This window comes from Nicotiana attenuata, unplaced genomic scaffold (genome assembly GCF_001879085.1).
Source record: "Nicotiana attenuata strain UT unplaced genomic scaffold, NIATTr2, whole genome shotgun sequence".
NCBI classification, from domain to species: Eukaryota; Viridiplantae; Streptophyta; class Magnoliopsida; order Solanales; family Solanaceae; genus Nicotiana; species Nicotiana attenuata.
Genome location: NW_017673495.1, coordinates 71396 through 90737, shown reverse-complemented (window position 1 = coordinate 90737; position 19342 = coordinate 71396). Strand labels below are relative to the sequence as shown.

Sequence of the window (19342 nt, the reverse complement as noted above, 5' to 3'; positions counted from 1 at the left end):
TCGATGAAATGTAGACAGAGAAATGATTGGCCAAAATGGAAAAATGCAATTCAAGCGGAATTGGCTTCACTCGAAAAACGTGAAGTTTTTGGACCAATAGTCCGAACGCCTGAAGGTGTCAAGCCAGTGGGGTACAAATGGATTTTTATGCGAAAACGAAATGAGAAAGGTGAAGTCGTAAGATATAAAGCACGACTTGTGGAACAAGGGTTTTCGCAAAGGCCTGACATTGATTATATGGAGACATATTCTCCTGTGGTAGATGCAATTACCTTCAGGTATCTAATAAATCTGGCAGTCCATGAAAAGCTTGATATGCGATTGATGGATGTTGTCACAGCCTACTTATATGGCTCACTGGATAATGAAATTTTTATGAAAATCCCTGAAGGATTTAAAGTTCCTGAAGCACATAAAAGTTCAAGAGAAACTTGTTCAATAAAGCTTCAGAAATCCTTATACGGATTGAAGCAAGCAGGGAGGATGTGGTACAATCGCCTTAGCGAGTATTTGCTAAAGGAAAGGTACAAAATGACCCTATTTGCCCTTGTGTCTTTATTAAGAGGTCTGGATCTGAATTTGTCATCATAGCTGTGTATGTTGATGACTTGAATATCATTGGCACTTCTAAAGAGCTTCTAAAGGCTATAGAGTGTTTGAAGAAAGAGTTTGAAATGAAAGATCTCGGTAAGACAAAATTTTGTCTTGGCCTACAAATTGAGCATGTACCAAATGGAATTTTTGTCCATCAATCAACATATACTGAAAAGGTTTTAAAGCGATTTTACATGGATAATGCACATCCATTGAGTACCCCAATGGTTGTGAGATCGCTTGATATAAATAAAGTTCTATTTCGGCCTTAAGAAAATGATGAAGAGCTCGTTGGTGATGAAACTCCATATCTTAGTGCAATTGGGGCACTGATGTATCTTGCCAACAATACTCGACCAGATATTGCTTTTGCAGTGAGCTTATTAGCAAGATTCAGCTCCTCCCCAACAAGAAGACATTAGGATGGTGTTAAGCATATATTTAGATATCTTCGGGGAACCATAGATATGAGATTGTTTTATTCTAATGAATTCAAGTCAGAAATGATTGGCTATGCCGATGCAGGTTATTTGTCTGATCCACATAAAGCCCGATCTCAAACAGGCTATTTGTTTACATATGGAGCTACTGCTATATCATGGCGTTCAATGAAACAAACAATAGCTGCCACATCTTCAAATCATGTTGAGATAATAGCCATTCATGAAGCTAGTCGAGAATGTGTTTGGTTAAGATCAATGACTCAGCATATTCAGGAAATGTGTGGTTTTCTTATGAAAAAGGATAATCCAACAATACTATATGAAGACAATGCTGCTTGTATTGCTCAACTGAAAAGAGGATACATCAAAGGAGACAGAACAAAGCATATTTCACCAAAGTTCTTTTTCACGCATGATCTTCAACAAAATGGTGAAATTAATGTTCAACAGATTCGTTCATGTGAAAATTTGGCTGATCTGTTCACTAAGGCTTTACCAACCTCAACATTTGAGAAGTTGAGACAGAAAATTGGAATGCGACATCTTCGAGAAATAAAGTGATATTTTCATGAGGGGGAGTAAGATACGCGCTGTACTCTTTTTCCCTTAGCCTAGGTTTTGTCCCACTGGGTTTTACTGGTAAGGTTTTTAACGAGGCAGCAAATAAAGCGTGTTAGAGATATGTGTACACTTTTTCCTTCACTAAGATTTTTTTCCACAGGGTTTTTTCTTAGTAAGGTTTTAACGAGGCATATTATCTATTTTTTTGGACATCCAAGGGGGAGTGTTACAAAATATTTAGTAAATGTGGATGTCCACTACTCCCACTACTTTCACCCATGATGTAAATTACCTCCCACTACTCATCACCATTATGATTGTAATTCCCACACCTCCATAATCCTCCCCATGATCTTCCGCCATGATCTCAATTGTTAATGCCATGTTTAAGACAATGATTTTGTAACCTTCATATGTAATAGTATAAATAGAGGCATGAAATGTGAGATGGAATACACTTGAACACTTGATGAAATAAGAAAGTTATCTCTTCTTCTCTTATTCTACTTATCTTCTTGTTTTATATTGTTACTTTGAGCTACATTTTAAACAATTTGCACGTATATTTAAATTTTATTCATGTTGCAAGTAAAAGATAATCTCACGGTTGTTTCGGTTTAAGTCAGCATATTGATATTTTATTGCTTCAATTTTGACAAAATTTTAACTAATTAGTAATTATTATAAGAACATGGTATTACGTAAGCATAATGGAAAAAAGATATTCACAACACAAGCATTATATACTCATTATATTTATGCATTTTCACAGCAAACTTTTGTAGTCAAATCCGATATATTGAACAAACGAGTGGAATGCATGAACTCGACCATGGGAACATGTATGCTTATTTACTTTTCAATGTAAATATTCTTTCTCAATCCGTCCAAAAATAATGTCTACATTTTATGAAGAAAGGAAACTTCCAGAACATATCACAATCCAAAAATATTGTTATATGGAGTCGTTTCAAATCTTCTTAGCACACAACCAGGGTGTTCATGGTTCGGTTTTGATCGGTTTTTCCTAAAAAGAAACTAAACCAAGTCGGTTTTTCAAATATTAGAACCAAACCAAATCAATTAAGTCGGTTTTTTCTCGATTCGGTTTATGTCGGGTTTTGTCAGTTTTTCGGTTTTTTCGGTTATTTATCGGTTTTTTCTTAAATATAGGACATACACTATCAAACACATATTTCGGCGACCACATTTTCAATGTAACACTATCAAATCAATTGCTCTTTGAGAAATCTATTATTTACTAAAATATATTGATGATATATAATTGAATCAGATAGTGATGCATAATTTAGTGACTCAATTAAAAATATATTTAGAAAACTACCACTCAAACTAGAATATAAAGGTAAAAAACTGTACTAAAAGTGCAAACGATTAACATTCACCATAAAATTTTTGAAACTTTGTATAAAAATATACATAAATATAGGTGTAATAATAAATTTGAAATAGCTACTCCTATGGTCGATTTGGTTCGGTTTTTTTCGGTTATTTTTTTTTATTAAAACCAAAACCAAACCAAATTTGATGGGTTTTTAAAATTCAAAACCAAAACCAAACCAAACTAAACCAATGTATCTGTTTTTTGGTCGGTTTGGTTTGGTTTGGTTTTTCGGATTTTTATGAACACCCCTACACACAACTAGTTCTTCTACTTTATTCACTATATAAAAAACGTTTTAAGTTATACTCCGCATTCACGTTCAATATAAAGAACTTTTTACACTGTCAGTTCACCCAAAAATATCTACAGGTAAGTCTCCTTAAAATTTAAAATTTGTAATCTTGAAAATAAATTAGGTTACCTGCTATAACATGTAAAGTAACTTGATGTTGTAAATATTCCTTATACTGGCGACGTATGTAACTTAAACTCTAGAAATAATTCATGACTCACATGTTTTGTTAGTAAATAAAACTAAATTCTTTTCTTCTTGATATTAGGCATATTTTCATATATTAAGATATTATTTACTCTATGTTTTTACCGTTTTTAATTGTATTTTTTATCGTATATGTCCAACTTAGCTTAATTATTGAGTTTATATTAATCGGGTGTTCATGTCATTGTTAGGAGCAATTAAAAATGATTTTTGAGACAAAATTGAAGAAAAAATGGAAAAGGAAGAAGATTCCTAAGAGTTTAGTCAATTAGGTGGAAAAAATAACGTCACCTATGACCCTAGTGTTGGCAATGGAAGTGTGGAAGGCATCAATCTTGGATAATATGGACAAAGAATCGTGAAGGATTAACGTGGATTGTCGCACCCCTTTTTCTTGCGAAATCGGGTTTCGATACGTGACAACTCTTTTAAGGAAGGCTGTTAAAAGAGAGAGTCGCCACCTAACGATTTTAAAGGTGTGTTAGGGCACCTATTTGCAAGTAACTCAAGTTTAACCAGTTTGCGTCACCAAAGATCGGGTAAGGGCTCAAATTACCTCGAAGAAAAGGTGTTAGGCACTCTTCGAGGTCCACAACTGTGGATCCCGGCCTAACTCGATTTATATGAATTATTCGAACAAACAAAGACAAAGAAAACAAGGAGTTCGAGAAGTTCATTATTAAACACAATTAATTGATTTAAAGACAAGATAGAGGGGGGCCTAAATTTTTTAGCATAAAGAATCACCCCGTGCAACATAAATAATATTTCGTAACTCCCTCAAGATGGGGTGTTACTCGGATTATTTGGCGGGCATAGACTATCATCCCCTGCTACCCGATTACTATCTTTAAGTTGTTACCTAAAGCGCACTAGTTGATTCTAAACCGTGCCTTATGTGTGCACTACCCGTCCCATGCCTATAGTCCAGGGGGTTTTGGACCTCTATTTGGATGGTTCTAGACCTTATCTGGGCTGCTCAAAATTGCAAAATCTAGGCGACAAGCAAAACATATAAAGACTTCACATAAAAAGCAACTAAAAGCTCACATTGACCCCCACACTTAGACAGCAAATGCACGCAAACACATAAGCAAATTAGGAGATTTCAGAATTCAGAACCTTAAACCTACAAACATGATTTCTAAATGACTTTGAATCAAAGTACGGGCAGTTTCAGATGCATGATATCGTTTTATCCCCATAGACATGGTTTCTAAACGTATTACACATTAGTTCGCAATGATGGTCGTTGGAAATACTCAGAATTACTTAGTTTGGATCCTATATGCATGCTTTTTAATAGTTTGCAAAATAAGGCAGTAGAATAGTTGGATAGTTCAATTACCAGTGTTTTATCAACATACTCCCTAGGTGAGCGATAGAGTCCTATAGGCAGGATTTATAAGAATGAGCGCTTGAAATTGGTTCTTTATCTTTTCATTCCTATGTGCATGCTTTCTAGGCAGACAGTATAATGGAATAATAGAAATAGCAACTATCTTGATTATGTTCCTATAGGCATGATATCTATATGCAAAGAGCAGACATTCATGATTTAATGTAATCCTATAGGCATGATATCTATGTGAATATTGTGAAGAGCATGTATTTATCACTCAGTGTAATTCTATAGGCGTGATGTCTAACATGAGGCAATTTGAATAAATAAATTACTGTATTGCAGTATAATAGGCAGTCAGAAACGTGTGAAAATAGACATGTGAGTAGATGAGATTATTTATGTCTTATAGGCATGTTATCTAACAGAACACATTAAAACAGAGCATGTTGAACGTGTTAAACACTTAGATCCTATAGGCAGCATTTCTACCCTTTCATGCAAACATTAGAATAGATCCATTTTCCCAATTTTACTAATACCCCAATTGTTATTACAGAATTATTACAGGCCCAATGAATGAAATAAATTACAAAGTTATAAAATAACTATAGTAGGCCTTAAACAAGCCCAAAGTATACCCGGCCAGGCTAGGCCTTCAATTTCAAGTCCACATAGTTTCACAACAGCTCAGAAAATAATCTTCAGAGCCAAAACCAAGTAGCCATCAAAGATTCAGAAAACAGCCATATACGCAAGCCCATTGTCTCATTTAGTAGGTAGGAAGGGGGTAGGATGGAGCATTTAGGACAGAGTGCCAAGGAACCTTAGACCCTAGTGTGTCAGAGTTCACAAGGGCCTCAGATGGACTCCGAGCAGTGCTCACACTAGGGAGATCAGTAGTAAGAGCATTGATAACCATGGCATTCAGCCGGAAAAGAATAAGAAGTTCAGAGAGCATAAGTAACAAATGAGGGAGAGTGGGCACTCAAAAGTAGGTTCAGCAGGATTTCAACACTTAGTAATGTAACACATAACAATCACATGTTGAAGGAGTTATGGGTAAACAAGTTTACAAGACTGATAGAAGTTATCATGCTCAAATACTCAAGATCAAACAAGTTAAAAATCTAAGAGGTCCAAATTATGCTAAGTATACATCTTAGTGTCATACGAAAGAGATGTTAACTCTTGTGAGGAAGCAAGATTGCATAGAGACATGATAAGGAGCACACATTATGAAAAACCAAGTGATCATTGAAGTAACCAACGATTGAGTAAGCCAAAGACATACTGGAGGCCATATTAGCAGGAATACCTGATTATAATTGATAGAAAATGCCTTAACACTGATTAAAACACATTTCATATGCAACAATTTCTATTTTAGAGATTCAGAACAGAGTGGGAAAGTGAATTCATGTCACCTCTTTTTTTTCACGCAACCCTTTTACGAGGTTGAGTTAGAAGAGTTTTCCCAATTAAAGTGATATTTTGAAAAAGGATTATTTATTATTTATAGTCGCCATTTGGAATTGAGTTTTGGTGTTCGAAGTCACCTTTTATTTGAATTCCCTTTCAAGAGGAAGGTTTGACTCTTAATTATGGTCTACGAAACAGAAGACTGAGTAAGAAATTCTGTTAACCGAGGGGAAGGTGTAAGGCACCCCTCGAGTCCCGTTGTTCTAGCACGGTCATTTTTATTGACTAATGTAAGGCTTAAATCAATTCTTGACTATTCTTGTATTTTATTGGTTATGGCTTGTCTATTACCACATCACTTAATCTTTATGTTTTTTATTAATTATTTTGACCTAGATGTGGTACGCACACAAGGCATTTCTTTGAAGGTAGATATTAAACCAAGGTACGGAATGTACACATGGTTAAAATATAATTATTTTAAATTTAAAGGCATCGAGACGTGGGAATGCGCACATGACCCTTTTATTACTTAAGCATATCAATCCAAGGTTCGGGTATGAACACATGGGCTAATATTGAAAGCACATTTAAAGTTTTTCTAGTGTATTTAGAGTTCTTTTCCTAAAGTAATTTGAGGTTGTGGGGAGGTCATGATTTATGGAAGTCAATTGTGGATGAAGTGTAAACTTTTAATTAAGGAGCATTAGCAAAATCACTGATATATCTAAGTTGTTGGAAGCATTTGATAACTATGAAGTATTAATTATTAAACAAGTTAAGCCATAATCTATAAATTAGTAATCATCTGAACTATTAAACGACGTAAAATAATGGAATAAAACCATAGGATCATTAAACATTCCAACTACTTCATTAGAATAGCCCACTTAACAAATTACACTTATGACCAATTATCAGTAGATTTAAACCAAGAAACTACTATAATGGAAAAGCCAGTAAAGAAACTTCTCATGAACAAATATATATATTTAAAAAAAAAAAAAAATCATCATCACTTCGCTTGCACAAATGCATGATACTTTCGTTACTGCTAGTATCTATTGGCAAACTAATTGAATTAGAAATAAGATTTTTATATATTTATTCTTTTTGAACTAATGGGGTCCTAAACACATCCAAGTAATTTGTCTTACCATAAATTATATGAGCCAATTCTAAAACTATTCAAACTAAGTAAAATTAAAGTACACAAACTTATCACTAACTTAGTCACTAGGATGCTAGTTCGATGAAAGGAAAAAATTTAATCCTAAATAAAGGATAAGGACTTAACGAATTGCAAATAATTACCAAAATAAAGACAATAACTAGAACTGGTATGAATGAACTCACACATTAACTAGGACTTAACCCAAGAAGTTTTTTCTTGACAAAAACTTTAAATGATTTTTATCAATTAACTACGATTTATAATTTCATGAAAAATTATTGCAAGACAATAGATTCGAACTAAAATTTAAAAGTTAGGAACAGTCAAAAATATAAATTGCAAAACATACGTGCATTAAACAATAAGAAGAGAAAAAGAAACAGACATTATTTAAAGATACAAAGGAAAATAAAGGAACAATTAAACTTTATGAACCAACATCATATATTCAGTAATACGTTACATTAAATTAGCAAAAGAACTTAGTTGTTACCTTTTATGAAACTTTCAAAGAGCAAAGGTAACAGCTATAATCTACTCGCTTGAATCCGTAAACTCAAAATCTGAAATGACGTTTCGATCTCCGACTCCGAATAGAGCAACTTCACTGAACAACTATCTTTTCAAGCCAATTTTTTACTCTAAAAGAAAAGTGTTTTTTTTCTCCTAATTGCTGAAATTTCTTATAGTCAAAATTTTCTTTTCCGCGTTCTTTTTCTTCTTCCAAAAGATCTCTTTTATTTATTTATTTTATTTCCTCTTCTTTTCCTTTTTCTCCTTACTCCCTCCCGTTCTCTTCTTCTTTTTATCTTTTTGTTTCTTTCTTTCTTTTTCCCCAGCCCCTCCCGTGTGCGTGTGTTTTATGAAGGGATAGGGGATTGTGAGGGGGGAAAGTGAGGAGGCGGAGACGTGAAGGGTATGGGGAAAATGGGGTTATGGTTTATTTTTTTATTTTTTTTTAAAGTGAAATCAGATTTTTAAATAAAATTTGATAATAAACTTCATCACTTTAACGTGATTTTAGTTCATTTTGAATCTTTTTGTTTTGTCTTTTATTTTAAAAGATAATTAAATTATGAAGATAAGAAGAATAACAACATTTCTTACAATATAGTAAAACTAAATATTTACATGTACTTTAAATGATACTAAGAAAGATTCTATAGCTTACTTATTAAAAGAAATGTTGTTATTCTTCTTATCTTCATAATTTAATTATCTTTTAAAATAAAAGACATATATATATATATATATATATATATATATATATATTTATATATATNGCAGAACAAATATTGCAAGGACTCAGAACAGTGTAAGATAGCAAACTCATGCCAAATATCACATATGGGTATTCTGGGATTGTCATAATAGACTAAACAACTAGAGGTGATCTAAATCATGTCACAAAATGGTTCAAGCAGGGCATGAAAAAACAGGTTGAGATAACTGTTAAGATCTCAATCAGTCACTAATGGGTTATGGGGATCAAGTGAGCATGCTGAGTGACAAAATAGCAAGTGAACATGGCATAATTAACGCAGACATTCTAGCATTCACTATAGAAGTTAAAGACTAAACAAATAAGCATGAATTAGGGAAACATCTAGACCCCCGCACTCAGATTACCCAAGTTAGGCTTAGGCAAGCACAGAACTAGTAGCATTAGGAGGAGAGTCAGATACTAATGGACATAGAACAAAGTAGAATTAACAAACTCGTGTACAAAAGTAATCCAGAAAACATATTGAGCCAAGAACTTCAGAGGTGAGAACATACGCAAATCAAGAACACATGGGGATGAAAATGCAAGAGTCAAGTAGTTTACCAGTTAGACGAACAACAAACAAGAGCAAAAGATCCACAAGAACCCAGAAACCTCGATGCGTCAAAGTTCCCAAGGACTTCAAAGAACCCCGGGCAATGCTTGCACCCAGAAGAGTTCGAACAGTAGATTCTCTGTGGCCTTGGCTTTCAGCCGAGCAAGATAATAAAGGAATTCACAGAGCAAAGCCTCAAGTTTTTAGTGAGATTATATCAATTAAGGTCTGTCCAAAAAGGGGAAGGGGAATGGGTTTATATAGCAGTAAAATTGGATGCACAAACAAGGAAAATAATTAATTAAACACGGGTATGGAAAGAAATCAAGTAAACACAGACGAAGAAAAGGGGGAAATCTCGCATGCAAGTCAGTAAAACAACAAAAAAGGAAAAGTATCAAACTCCAAACCCTAGTTAGGGTTTTAAACTCAAAATAGGACAACTGGTATGAAGGATCCAGTTCATCTCGCGTATATGGACGGAATATCACACAAATCTTCAAGATTGAGTCGATTCTTGTCCGATATAGAGGTGGTATTTTCCAAAATTAGGCAAATACCTAAGTAATACCAAAATCGAGTAGCCAGTACCAAAGGAACCCAAATATGGTAAGCAAATAATGGTAAAATCTCATTATCAACGGGATTAGGAGAGGGGATTTGGGGGTGAGACAGCTAGGGTTCGTAGAAGATGAGAGCGTGTGAGGGCGGCGGAGCAGAGACAATATATCTCTAGTGTTAGGGGTTGGGTTATAAGAAGAAACGGGGGAAATGATATGAGACGTTGATCACTTTTGATCAACAGCTGGGATTTGAGAGGAGTTGGGTCGTGTTTTTTGGACTGGGCTGGAAATAGGTCCATTTGGATTGCTCTTAGGGGGGTTGGGCCAGAGACTTGGGTAGTTTGGTCCTAAAATAGGCAAAATTTGGGTTGTTATTTAAATACCCTAAAATTCATCAAACAATTATTTATAAAATACTTAATAAATAAAATAAAATATTATTTACGCCCTAAAATATTTAAAATAATAACTTTGTATTATAAAAATATAAATATGCTGTTTTGGCACAAAATAATATAAAATAGAGGGCAATTGTGTGAATATAGGCCATTATTGCAAAAATTAGACAAAATAGCTTTAAAATGCTAGTGTAATTACATGTAATCAAATAAAATATTTGAAACATATATTATAGGTGCAAAATAAGTACTTTAGGTAACCAAGTCATCACAAAATAATTTAAAGGATAATTACTAGATATTAAAATGCAAGAAAATTAATTTAAAGCTCTAAAAGCTAAGGAAAATTATGGAAAATGCTTACATAAATTTTGTAAATTAAATAATGATGCAAATATACTATTTTGAAAGTATGTATATACAATTTAAAAATATGAGAAAAAAATTGGGTATCAACATGGATGACAAAAAAACAGCAAATTGAAATGAGATGAATGTAAAAGTTTGGCAGAAAACGTACTGGATCCAGCGCCAACCCAAGCGCAATGTGTTTGTCTGCACCCCTGTGTAGCGGGATTCTCCTATTTTGTCCAAGACAGTGTTATTTTGGCCCGACACGACTCCAACTCGTATAAAAGGGGTTTTAAACCTAATCTGGAGGAGATCTAACATACATTGAAGGAGAATTCATGTGGGGAACACACACCACGCTTGGAGGATGCTTTTTACTAGTTTTTCTTCTCTTCTCTTCTTTTAGTCTCATAGTTTATTAGCTCTAGAGTTTTAAGTGCTACATTAACGTTGTAGTTTGACGCTTGAATTGTTCTTATTATTCTATTATATTGGTTTATTTATTCAATTTTGTGCTTAATTATTTGATTGCTTGATCACCAATTGAATACTATCTATGAATCTAGGATTGAACGCGGGAGAGGGAATTCTAGATTGCATATAAGATTGAGTAGAGCAAGATCTTAACTCTGAGGGGGGGATTGCGGTTAGGATAGGAATATACCTAATCCCCTTGCTTGGTTACTATACAGGAATTAGTAATGCGTTCTAGTTAATTCAAATTCCATGGGAATATTGGCGTTAGGTTAGCTTGAATAGGCGAGTTATATTTCGGGAGAAGGCTACGAGCAATACTAACCCTCTCAACCAGTAAACCAGATAAATTAATTAGACGATTTAAGTGGAAAACTCGACCGGATTGTTAGCTAACCCATAGCTCCAGAATATTCACTCACATTGAATTCGTCTTTAAGTTCGTCGTTGTTTTCGTTAATCTCGTAATTTGTTACTCTAGATTAATTTTAGTTAAATATTCATACGTTAGGGTTCGCTTGAATAGATCAATTGTTTGGTTTACTTTAGTTGATAGTTAATCACAAGTCCTTGTGGGTACGATATCTGGACTTACAATCCTATATTACTTGTCGACCACGTATACTTGCGTGTGCGTTTGGGAGCAACAAGTTTTTGGCGGCTGTTGCCGGTGATTTTCTATGCAATCTTAGCTTAGTTAGATGGGGAAAAAAACGAAAAAAGTAGAAAATTTGACTTCTCCCGACAATGGATCTCATTCGACAGGTTTCTTGAAGGATTTAAGTATAAAGAAGCAAAAGGACAAAAATATTTTCTTTTTAGGTAGTGTAATAATTCCCCCTTGGTTTTTCTTTGTGCTGCGGTTCTTTTCCAAGGGTTTTATTTGAACCGGGTGTAGGTAGTTTTATTTTTTAGGAGTAGGAGCCACTATGAGATAAACCGAATTGAAGCTATATCTCTTAACTTTGTTATGCCTTGAGAATAGTGAGTACTTTGGTTGTGACGCTTAGGCTCAATTTTTCATTCTTGTATAAGTACCTTAAATCGTATGATTTTAACTTTGCTTAACTGCTTTGACTAGAGTGTCTTGATGAGTCCAATCCTGAGTGAGTCATGTGTCATGTGTGTGAGAGGTTTGTGTGTTATCTTGTGCATTGCATTTGATGTCTAGAACTTGCCCTGTGTGTTTGCAAAGCGAAATAGTAGTTTTGTTTAGTCTTTGAAGTGATATAGACATTTCTTTGTTGAGCCAGATATATATAGTTTACCCGCCTAATTGCTATGTATCGTAGTCAACCCCTTTGAGCCTGTAATCCTGTTTCATTGGCAATCACATTACAAGCCTTTCTTATTTATTTGAATTAACCATCTATTTGAACCTTTTCACCTCCATGAGTAGTTGAATCGTAATGAACTTTATAAAAGTTAAGGTGTGGGGTGGTTGGTTTGGTTTTTGAGTGGAACCAATGAAATAAGGAGAAATGTGAACTCTTTGGAAAAATTAAGAGCCACTTGAATTGAAAAAGAAAGAAAAAAAAAATAGTTGTATTGTTGTAAAAAATATTCCTTGATAGTGGTACTCTTGATGTAATTATGCTTAAAGAATTATGGAGTTAATATACATTGATGTGAAGGTGGAGTTATGGTTTGACATAAGTGTGGGGTTCTAATTGTTAAAGTGTATGTATTAAAGTGCTTAGGGAGGTGTAGTCACTCATATATCCACATGTATCCTACCCGTCCCACAGCCTACATTACAATCAATTAAAGTCCTACTTGATCCTTGACTGAATGAGCTCGATTAGTAGAGTAGTACACTACGGGCAAGCCTATGATTCATCTTTTGTGGTATATGAATGTTGTTTCTGAGAGTGAGTGAATTCTTTCTATATTGAGTTCCCAATTGATCTTGAATTTTATGTGTGCGGAACTACTCTCTTTTGTTGTGTGAGGGCACTTGATTCATGAAGGAAAGGTAATGTCGTTGACCTCTATGTTAGAGTAAGTGAGCGGGTTGTGAAAAAATTGCGGGTGAGGATGTTATACTATTGTGCTTAGTCTATTTTAAATATTCTGGGTAAGATGAGTTATGAGAGTTGTTTAAAAAGGTCGTGTTGTTGTAAAGTGTAGAAAGTTGCTTGAGGACGAGCAAAAGGTTAAGTGTTGGGTGATGATATTAGGCATATTTTCATATATTAGGATATTATTTACTCTATGTTTTTACCTTTTTTAATTGTATTTTATATCGTATATGTCCAACGTAGCTTGATTATTGAGATTATATTAATCGGGTGTTCATGTCATTGTTAGGAGCAATTAAAAATGATTTTTGAGACAAAATTGAAGAAAAAATGGGAAAGGAAGAAGATTCCTAAGAGTTTAGTCGATTGGGTGGAAAAAATAACGTCACCTATGATCCTAGTGTTGGCAATGGAAGTGTGGAAGGCATCAAGCTTGGATAATATGGACAACGAATCGTGAAGGATTAACGTGGATGACAAAAAAATAGCAAATTGAAACGAGATGAATGTAAAAGTTTGGCAGAAAACGTACTGGATCCAGTGCCAGCCCAAGCGCGAGGCGTTGGTCTGCACCCGGGGGAAGTGCACGGTTAGCCATTAATAACACATGTATTTACTTTTAAACCACTATTTAAAATGTTTTTAGTCTTTAGCCACTACTTAAATAAACTTTAACTGCCCGGACGAAAATACCCTTCTGCTCATGTCCTTAATTTTTGAACTTAACTTCAGGACTTCAGGACTACATGTCCTTAACTTTTGAACTTGTAACTCTAAGTTCAGGACTTCAGGACTACATGTCCTTAACTTTTGAACTTAACTTCAGGACTACATGTCCTTAACTTTTGAACTTAACTTCAGGACTTCACGACTACATGTCCTTAACTTTTGAACTTGTAACTGTAAGTTCAGGACCTATTGTCCTTAACTTTTGGGCTTCTTAACCTAAGTTCAGGACCTATTGTCCTTAACTTTTGAGCTTGTTAGTCTAAGTTCAGGACTTCAGGACCTATTGTCCTTAACTTTTGAACTTGTAACTATAAGTTCAGGACCTATTGTCCTTAACTTTTGAGCTTGTTAGTCTAAGTTCAGGACTTCAGGACCTATTGTCCTTAACTTTTGAACTTGTAACTTTACGTTCAGGACCTATTGTCCTTAACTTTTGAGCTTGTTAGTCTAAGTTCAGGACCAAGTATCCTTAACTTTTGAATTTGTAATTCTAAGTTCAGGACCGAGTGTCCTTAATTTTTAAACTTGGAATTCGAAGTTCAGGACCAAGTGTCCTTAACTTTTGAACTTGTATCGGGACCTATTGTCCTTAACTTTTGAGCTTGTTAGTCTAAGTTCAGGAGCAAGTGTCCTTAACTTTTGAACTTGTAAATCTAAGTTCAGGACCTATTATCCTTAACTTTTGAGCTTGTTAGTCTAAGTTCAGGACCAAGTGTCCTTAGATTTTGAACTTGTAACTCTAAGTTCAGGAGTATATGTCCTTAACTTTTGAACTTGGAACTCGAAGTTCAGGACTACCTATCCTTAATTTCTGTGCTTGTAACTATAAGTTAAGGACTAAATACAAAATAATTACAAAGAATTTTTATTAAGTAGATAGGTTAATTACAAAGAAATTTTATTTAGTTTTTCTTCAATGTGGTGAACTCTGGTCAGAGACTCTTCAAATGCATTTAGAGCTACTTTATAATGATCTAAGGAAATCACCCCTTCCTCCACAACTTGTAATGCACTTCTATACAACTGGCTAAACCGTTGAACGTGTTCAGTAGACTCGGTATAACTAGATTCAAGATCTGATGCACATAATCGCTTATAATCCTTTTTATAAAATGTATTTTGAAGGGATCTCTTCCACACCATTGAAGTTCAGTACACACAACGAGTGCCTGCACAGATCGAACTTCGGCTGCTGCTCTATTGTATAGAATCTGAAAATGGCGTATTTCCGTTTGGGAAAGAAAGGGTAACATTGTCTTTTCATATTAATTTTAATAGACTAGTGGCTACTTTTGCTCAGCATTAAAAATACTGGATAAAAAGTAAATACCACTTTAAAAAGTGACTACCCCACACAATTTTTACTCGAATGAAAGATAAATTTTTAATAACGCGAATGTAATAATGCTATAGGTGTTATAACCCAACGTTTTCAGGGCAGACAGTATAGAAACTGAAAATAAAATAAAGAGCCTGGAAATACAACGAGAGAGAACAGGTGTGGGAAGATTGGAACTGCAAAAAGATATAATACAACTTGGTCTTGACTTTCAAATTATGCTCACTTCAGACAGGACTGCAATAAATGATACATTTGGAGACAAGCAATCAAATGTACTTAAGAGAGCTCATTAACACTATGCTCCTTGTAAGCAAGCAGGGATTATCCAGTTTTACTATGTTCTGATTGTAGCAAATGTCCAAGGACCCGTTTGGCCATAGATTTTGCCAAAATAAACTTGGGTTTTATTTGGCAAACACATGTTTGGCCATAGATTTTGCCTATATTTTGGCAAAATCCCAAATCTCAAATCCCAAATCTCAAAACCAGCTATTTTGGGCCAAAATCTTTACAAACACTAATAATATACATGTTTTTCCAAAATAAATTTGGGAAATATGTTTTGAAAACGTATATCCAAACACATTTTTATCTTCAAACCAAACTTCACCCACATCAAATTTTTCAAAACAAATTTGCAAATCTATGGCCAAACGCTAGCCAAAATTCCGTTCTTCTTTTTCACTTTATTTTAAATAGGCGCGTTAGGAGTTAATTTTCTAACTTGCAAGATGCCAAAAATAGCACCAAGGGTTCATGTTCTTTTCATTTTCAGATAAGGTAAGCATTCATGTTTGAGAGTATTAAGCAACTAAAGTGATTAATAGATTCTTTTGATCTCCAACAACGGCTAAATAAGTACCTCTTATCCTTCTTTTATTTTTGTTGTTTCTATAAAGTATAAGCACCAGTGATCCTATCAATTAAAAGCTACAAACAAAACAGAGAACTACAATCATTCTGAATGGTGCTTTAGGAAGGGGAGCCTTGGCATAACTGGTAAAGTTGTTGCCATGTCATGTTTCCACGAGTTCGAACAGTGGAAACAGCCTCTTGCAGAAATATAGGGTAAGGCTGCCTACAGTAGACCCTTATGGTCCAGCCATTCCCCGGACCCCGCGCATAGCGGGAGCTTAGTGCACCGCGCTGCCCTTTAAATGATGCTTTACCAAACACACAGTCACAGGCAAATTGTCATGCTGCAAAAACTTCCAGTGTTATGGTTGGGAAGTTGTGAAGAACTCTTTCCATTCCACTGACAAAAACTTAAAACTTATAGACAGTAAGAGGACAGCAAGGGAATACTACTCATCAATTAAGACATTGTTAATGGAATTCTGAAGTCTAGTTTGCTTCAAAGACTTCATTTGTTAGGGATAATGTCCTTAAGTATGCTGCCTTCAATGTTCAAACTAATTAAGCACCTGATAAAATGGCATGGGCTTAAGAGGGTGACCTACAAGGATAAATGAAACTCGGACTCAATGATTCAATAGCTTGAATATTTCAGAGTAAAACCAAATACAACAATTTCAAATATGCACAAATAGAAATGAAATCTAAAATATGGAAGAAATACAACAACACCGTGGCTTACAGGGCAGGAGCATTCAGGCAGAGGCCAAGCTATCATAGATACAGCTAATCTTCCGAAAATTTTCTGCTGCGCGCAGCACATCATACAGGAATACCGTGGGACAATACACAAACTCCATAAAAACCAGAATACCAGAACCTCAGCTCCTAAATGACTCCACAAAAAAATTCAAAGAATGTCCTAAAATTTTAATTAGTGAAACTTATATCCTTTCACTGAGATCTTCGTCTTATGTGTTGTGAAACTTGATACCCCTCAAAGAAATCCAAGACAGCAGTCTCAATGTCTTCACCAGAATACTTGATGTAGTTTTCCGGATGCCTTCCGCTCTCAATATGACTCCTGAATCTTCCGAGAAATGATCTATAAGCTGGGATCAACTTCTCGGATATAGAAATACGCAGCTCCTCCCGGAGCTGAGTATCCGGTATCAACCATGTAGACTGAGTCCTATGAACCTCTTCAAACATAGCATTGAATGCCTTAAACCGCTCTCTCAACGCACTCTTAGACACCCCAGATGAAAAACTGCCTTTAACATGTAAACCCTCATCTCGCAAACAATACAAAACTCTAACCCAGGTTGATCTCTGGTAGTTAATAGCTGCTTGCCTGAATTTCCCCGTTAATTTCTTTAAATAATCATCCCCTATCATCTCCCTTAACTCAGGTGAGCCTTTAATCTTCTCAACAATATAATGTACATTGTTCATCACAAATAAATGTGCCAAAGAAGTATCTTTATAGAACTTAGACTTACCTTCAAGATTAAATTGCAAAATCACAGTAATCCATATCAAATGAAGCGCCAAAGGGGTCTGTGATTCTAGCTCACCAAAATCCATATCAGGGGTGTTAGGATCACTAGAATACCTTGAACCTGTTGAAGGCTTAGAGACAATCAATTCAAGCATAGTCTGTTTGTAGTCCGAGATTAAACTTATGTAATTCATGACGTACCTAGTCAAGGGATGAATTGTCCCTCCAGGTACAGGAACCTTAGAAGGTTCTCGAAGCACTGCATTTTCGAATTCCGATAATATCCCTCTCGCAGCCTCCGCTAACCTAGATAATATCTCTACAGCCTGAACTCTAATTGACTCCGAAGATTTTGAATCGAAAACAATCTCAATATCAAGCAGTAAATCCGATAAAGCATCATGAAGATCCAATATCTTAAACAATTTCTCCGGTGATCGCCGACTAATACTAATGGCTTCCGCAAAATTGAAGAGCTGAATAGCTGGACCTTTGATTGTCTCTGTGAAACAAGCATCGTCCGTTGCAGTGCCTAAACCTTCGAAGATTTGCTCACAGAGCTTCTTTTCGCTAGCAAAAAGTATCCGAACGCATACTTTTGCAGCTCGTATCCACCGTCGGATCTTAGTTTCTAGAGTTTCCCATTCTAATCTCTGGATATCTCCGATGCTCAGCTTCTCTATTCCGAGTTTCCGGAAACTTGAGTCCACTGCAGACTTGCGTACACTGCCATACACCTGAATACACTCCCGGAGATACCCGGCGGAAATCATTCGCTCGGCGATGCATCGAAGATCGTAAATTGCATCGGACGGCATGAGATCGATTTCGCGGATGCTATTTGTAGATCGATAGCTGCCGCTGCTGTTACTCTCTTGATGCTCCAACTCCTTGGTCAACGGCGAGTCAACCTCACTGTTGTTGTCGTGGTAGTCTTCGTTACTGGTGTCAGTAAGAGATTCAGCTTCCATCGGAGTTGTGTGAGCAATGAGTATGTTGCGAAACTCATCTTCAAGCCGAGCCATGGCGATCTGGATCGCACTATTAGCTTTGTTCTGGTCGTCGGAAAGTGTAGCGAATTCCATTGACCGTTGGATTTCATCGACAGCTTGCAGGTAACGATCGATCTCGTGGCGATCGCCGGCGAATATCATCTTCTCTCGAGCATCTTCCGATGCCGTGGAATCCCACCGGAGGATTATCTTCTCAGCTGACTCGAATGCTACGATGTCGTTCTCCGGTGGTTCCATCAGTATCCAAACTTTGAAATTCAGAATCTCGAATAAAGTTTGTGAGCTTAGAGAAGAATTTGGATTGAAGACTGAATGATTGAAATGAAAATTCAAAAATGGAGGCGAGGGTGAATTTGAGAGTTTTTTCTTCTTCTCATCAATTTTTATTTGTAGTGATATTATTAAAAATAAGTTGTACTATTCAATTGAAATAATGTAATTTATTCTACTGTTTGAAAATAGACTTCTGCCAAAAAAATAATGACTTCACCGGCGAAGGAATCATTTGGATATTCCGATCGCCGATTCAAGGGGCTTTAGAGGATAAAGAAAAGTTATGTGGATTGGGGCTTTGTCCTATATACGCGACTCTCTCTCCTACATAACTTCACTTTGCATTAGAGTAAATTTCATGGATCGCACAAAAAAGACTAATTATGGTATCCAAAAGTTATTTTTCTTTTTCTTGTTAATTAAAAGTTATTCAATTTTATGTTCATTATCTAAAGTCATTTTCTTTTTATTTTGTTATACAAAAATTATTTTATTATGCTCTAGTTATCACGATAATCACTTTGACAAGATTTTATAAAACTTTCACCTAAAAAAGGTCTAC

At 35.3% G+C, this 19342-nt stretch overlaps 1 protein-coding gene across 1 annotated transcript; it reads right to left on the bottom strand.

Annotated features, from left to right (window-relative positions):
- Positions 1–16494: 16494 nt before the first annotated feature.
- On the bottom strand, positions 16495–19098 carry LOC109216529 (exocyst complex component EXO70A1-like). Its single transcript, XM_019380691.1, has 2 exons — positions 16736–19098; positions 16495–16594 (listed from the first exon to the last, which is right to left on the bottom strand). Exon 1 carries the CDS (start codon positions 18742–18744, stop codon positions 16948–16950), a length of 1797 nt encoding a protein of 598 aa, XP_019236236.1. The 5' UTR covers positions 18745–19098; the 3' UTR covers positions 16495–16594; positions 16736–16947.
- Positions 19099–19342: the final 244 nt, after the last annotated feature.

What these genes read in the sequence shown, in the direction of transcription:
- LOC109216529 (XM_019380691.1), bottom strand. Translation starts at nt 18,744, where the DNA reads ATGGAACCACCGGAGAACGACATCGTAGCATTCGAGTCAGCTGAGAAG.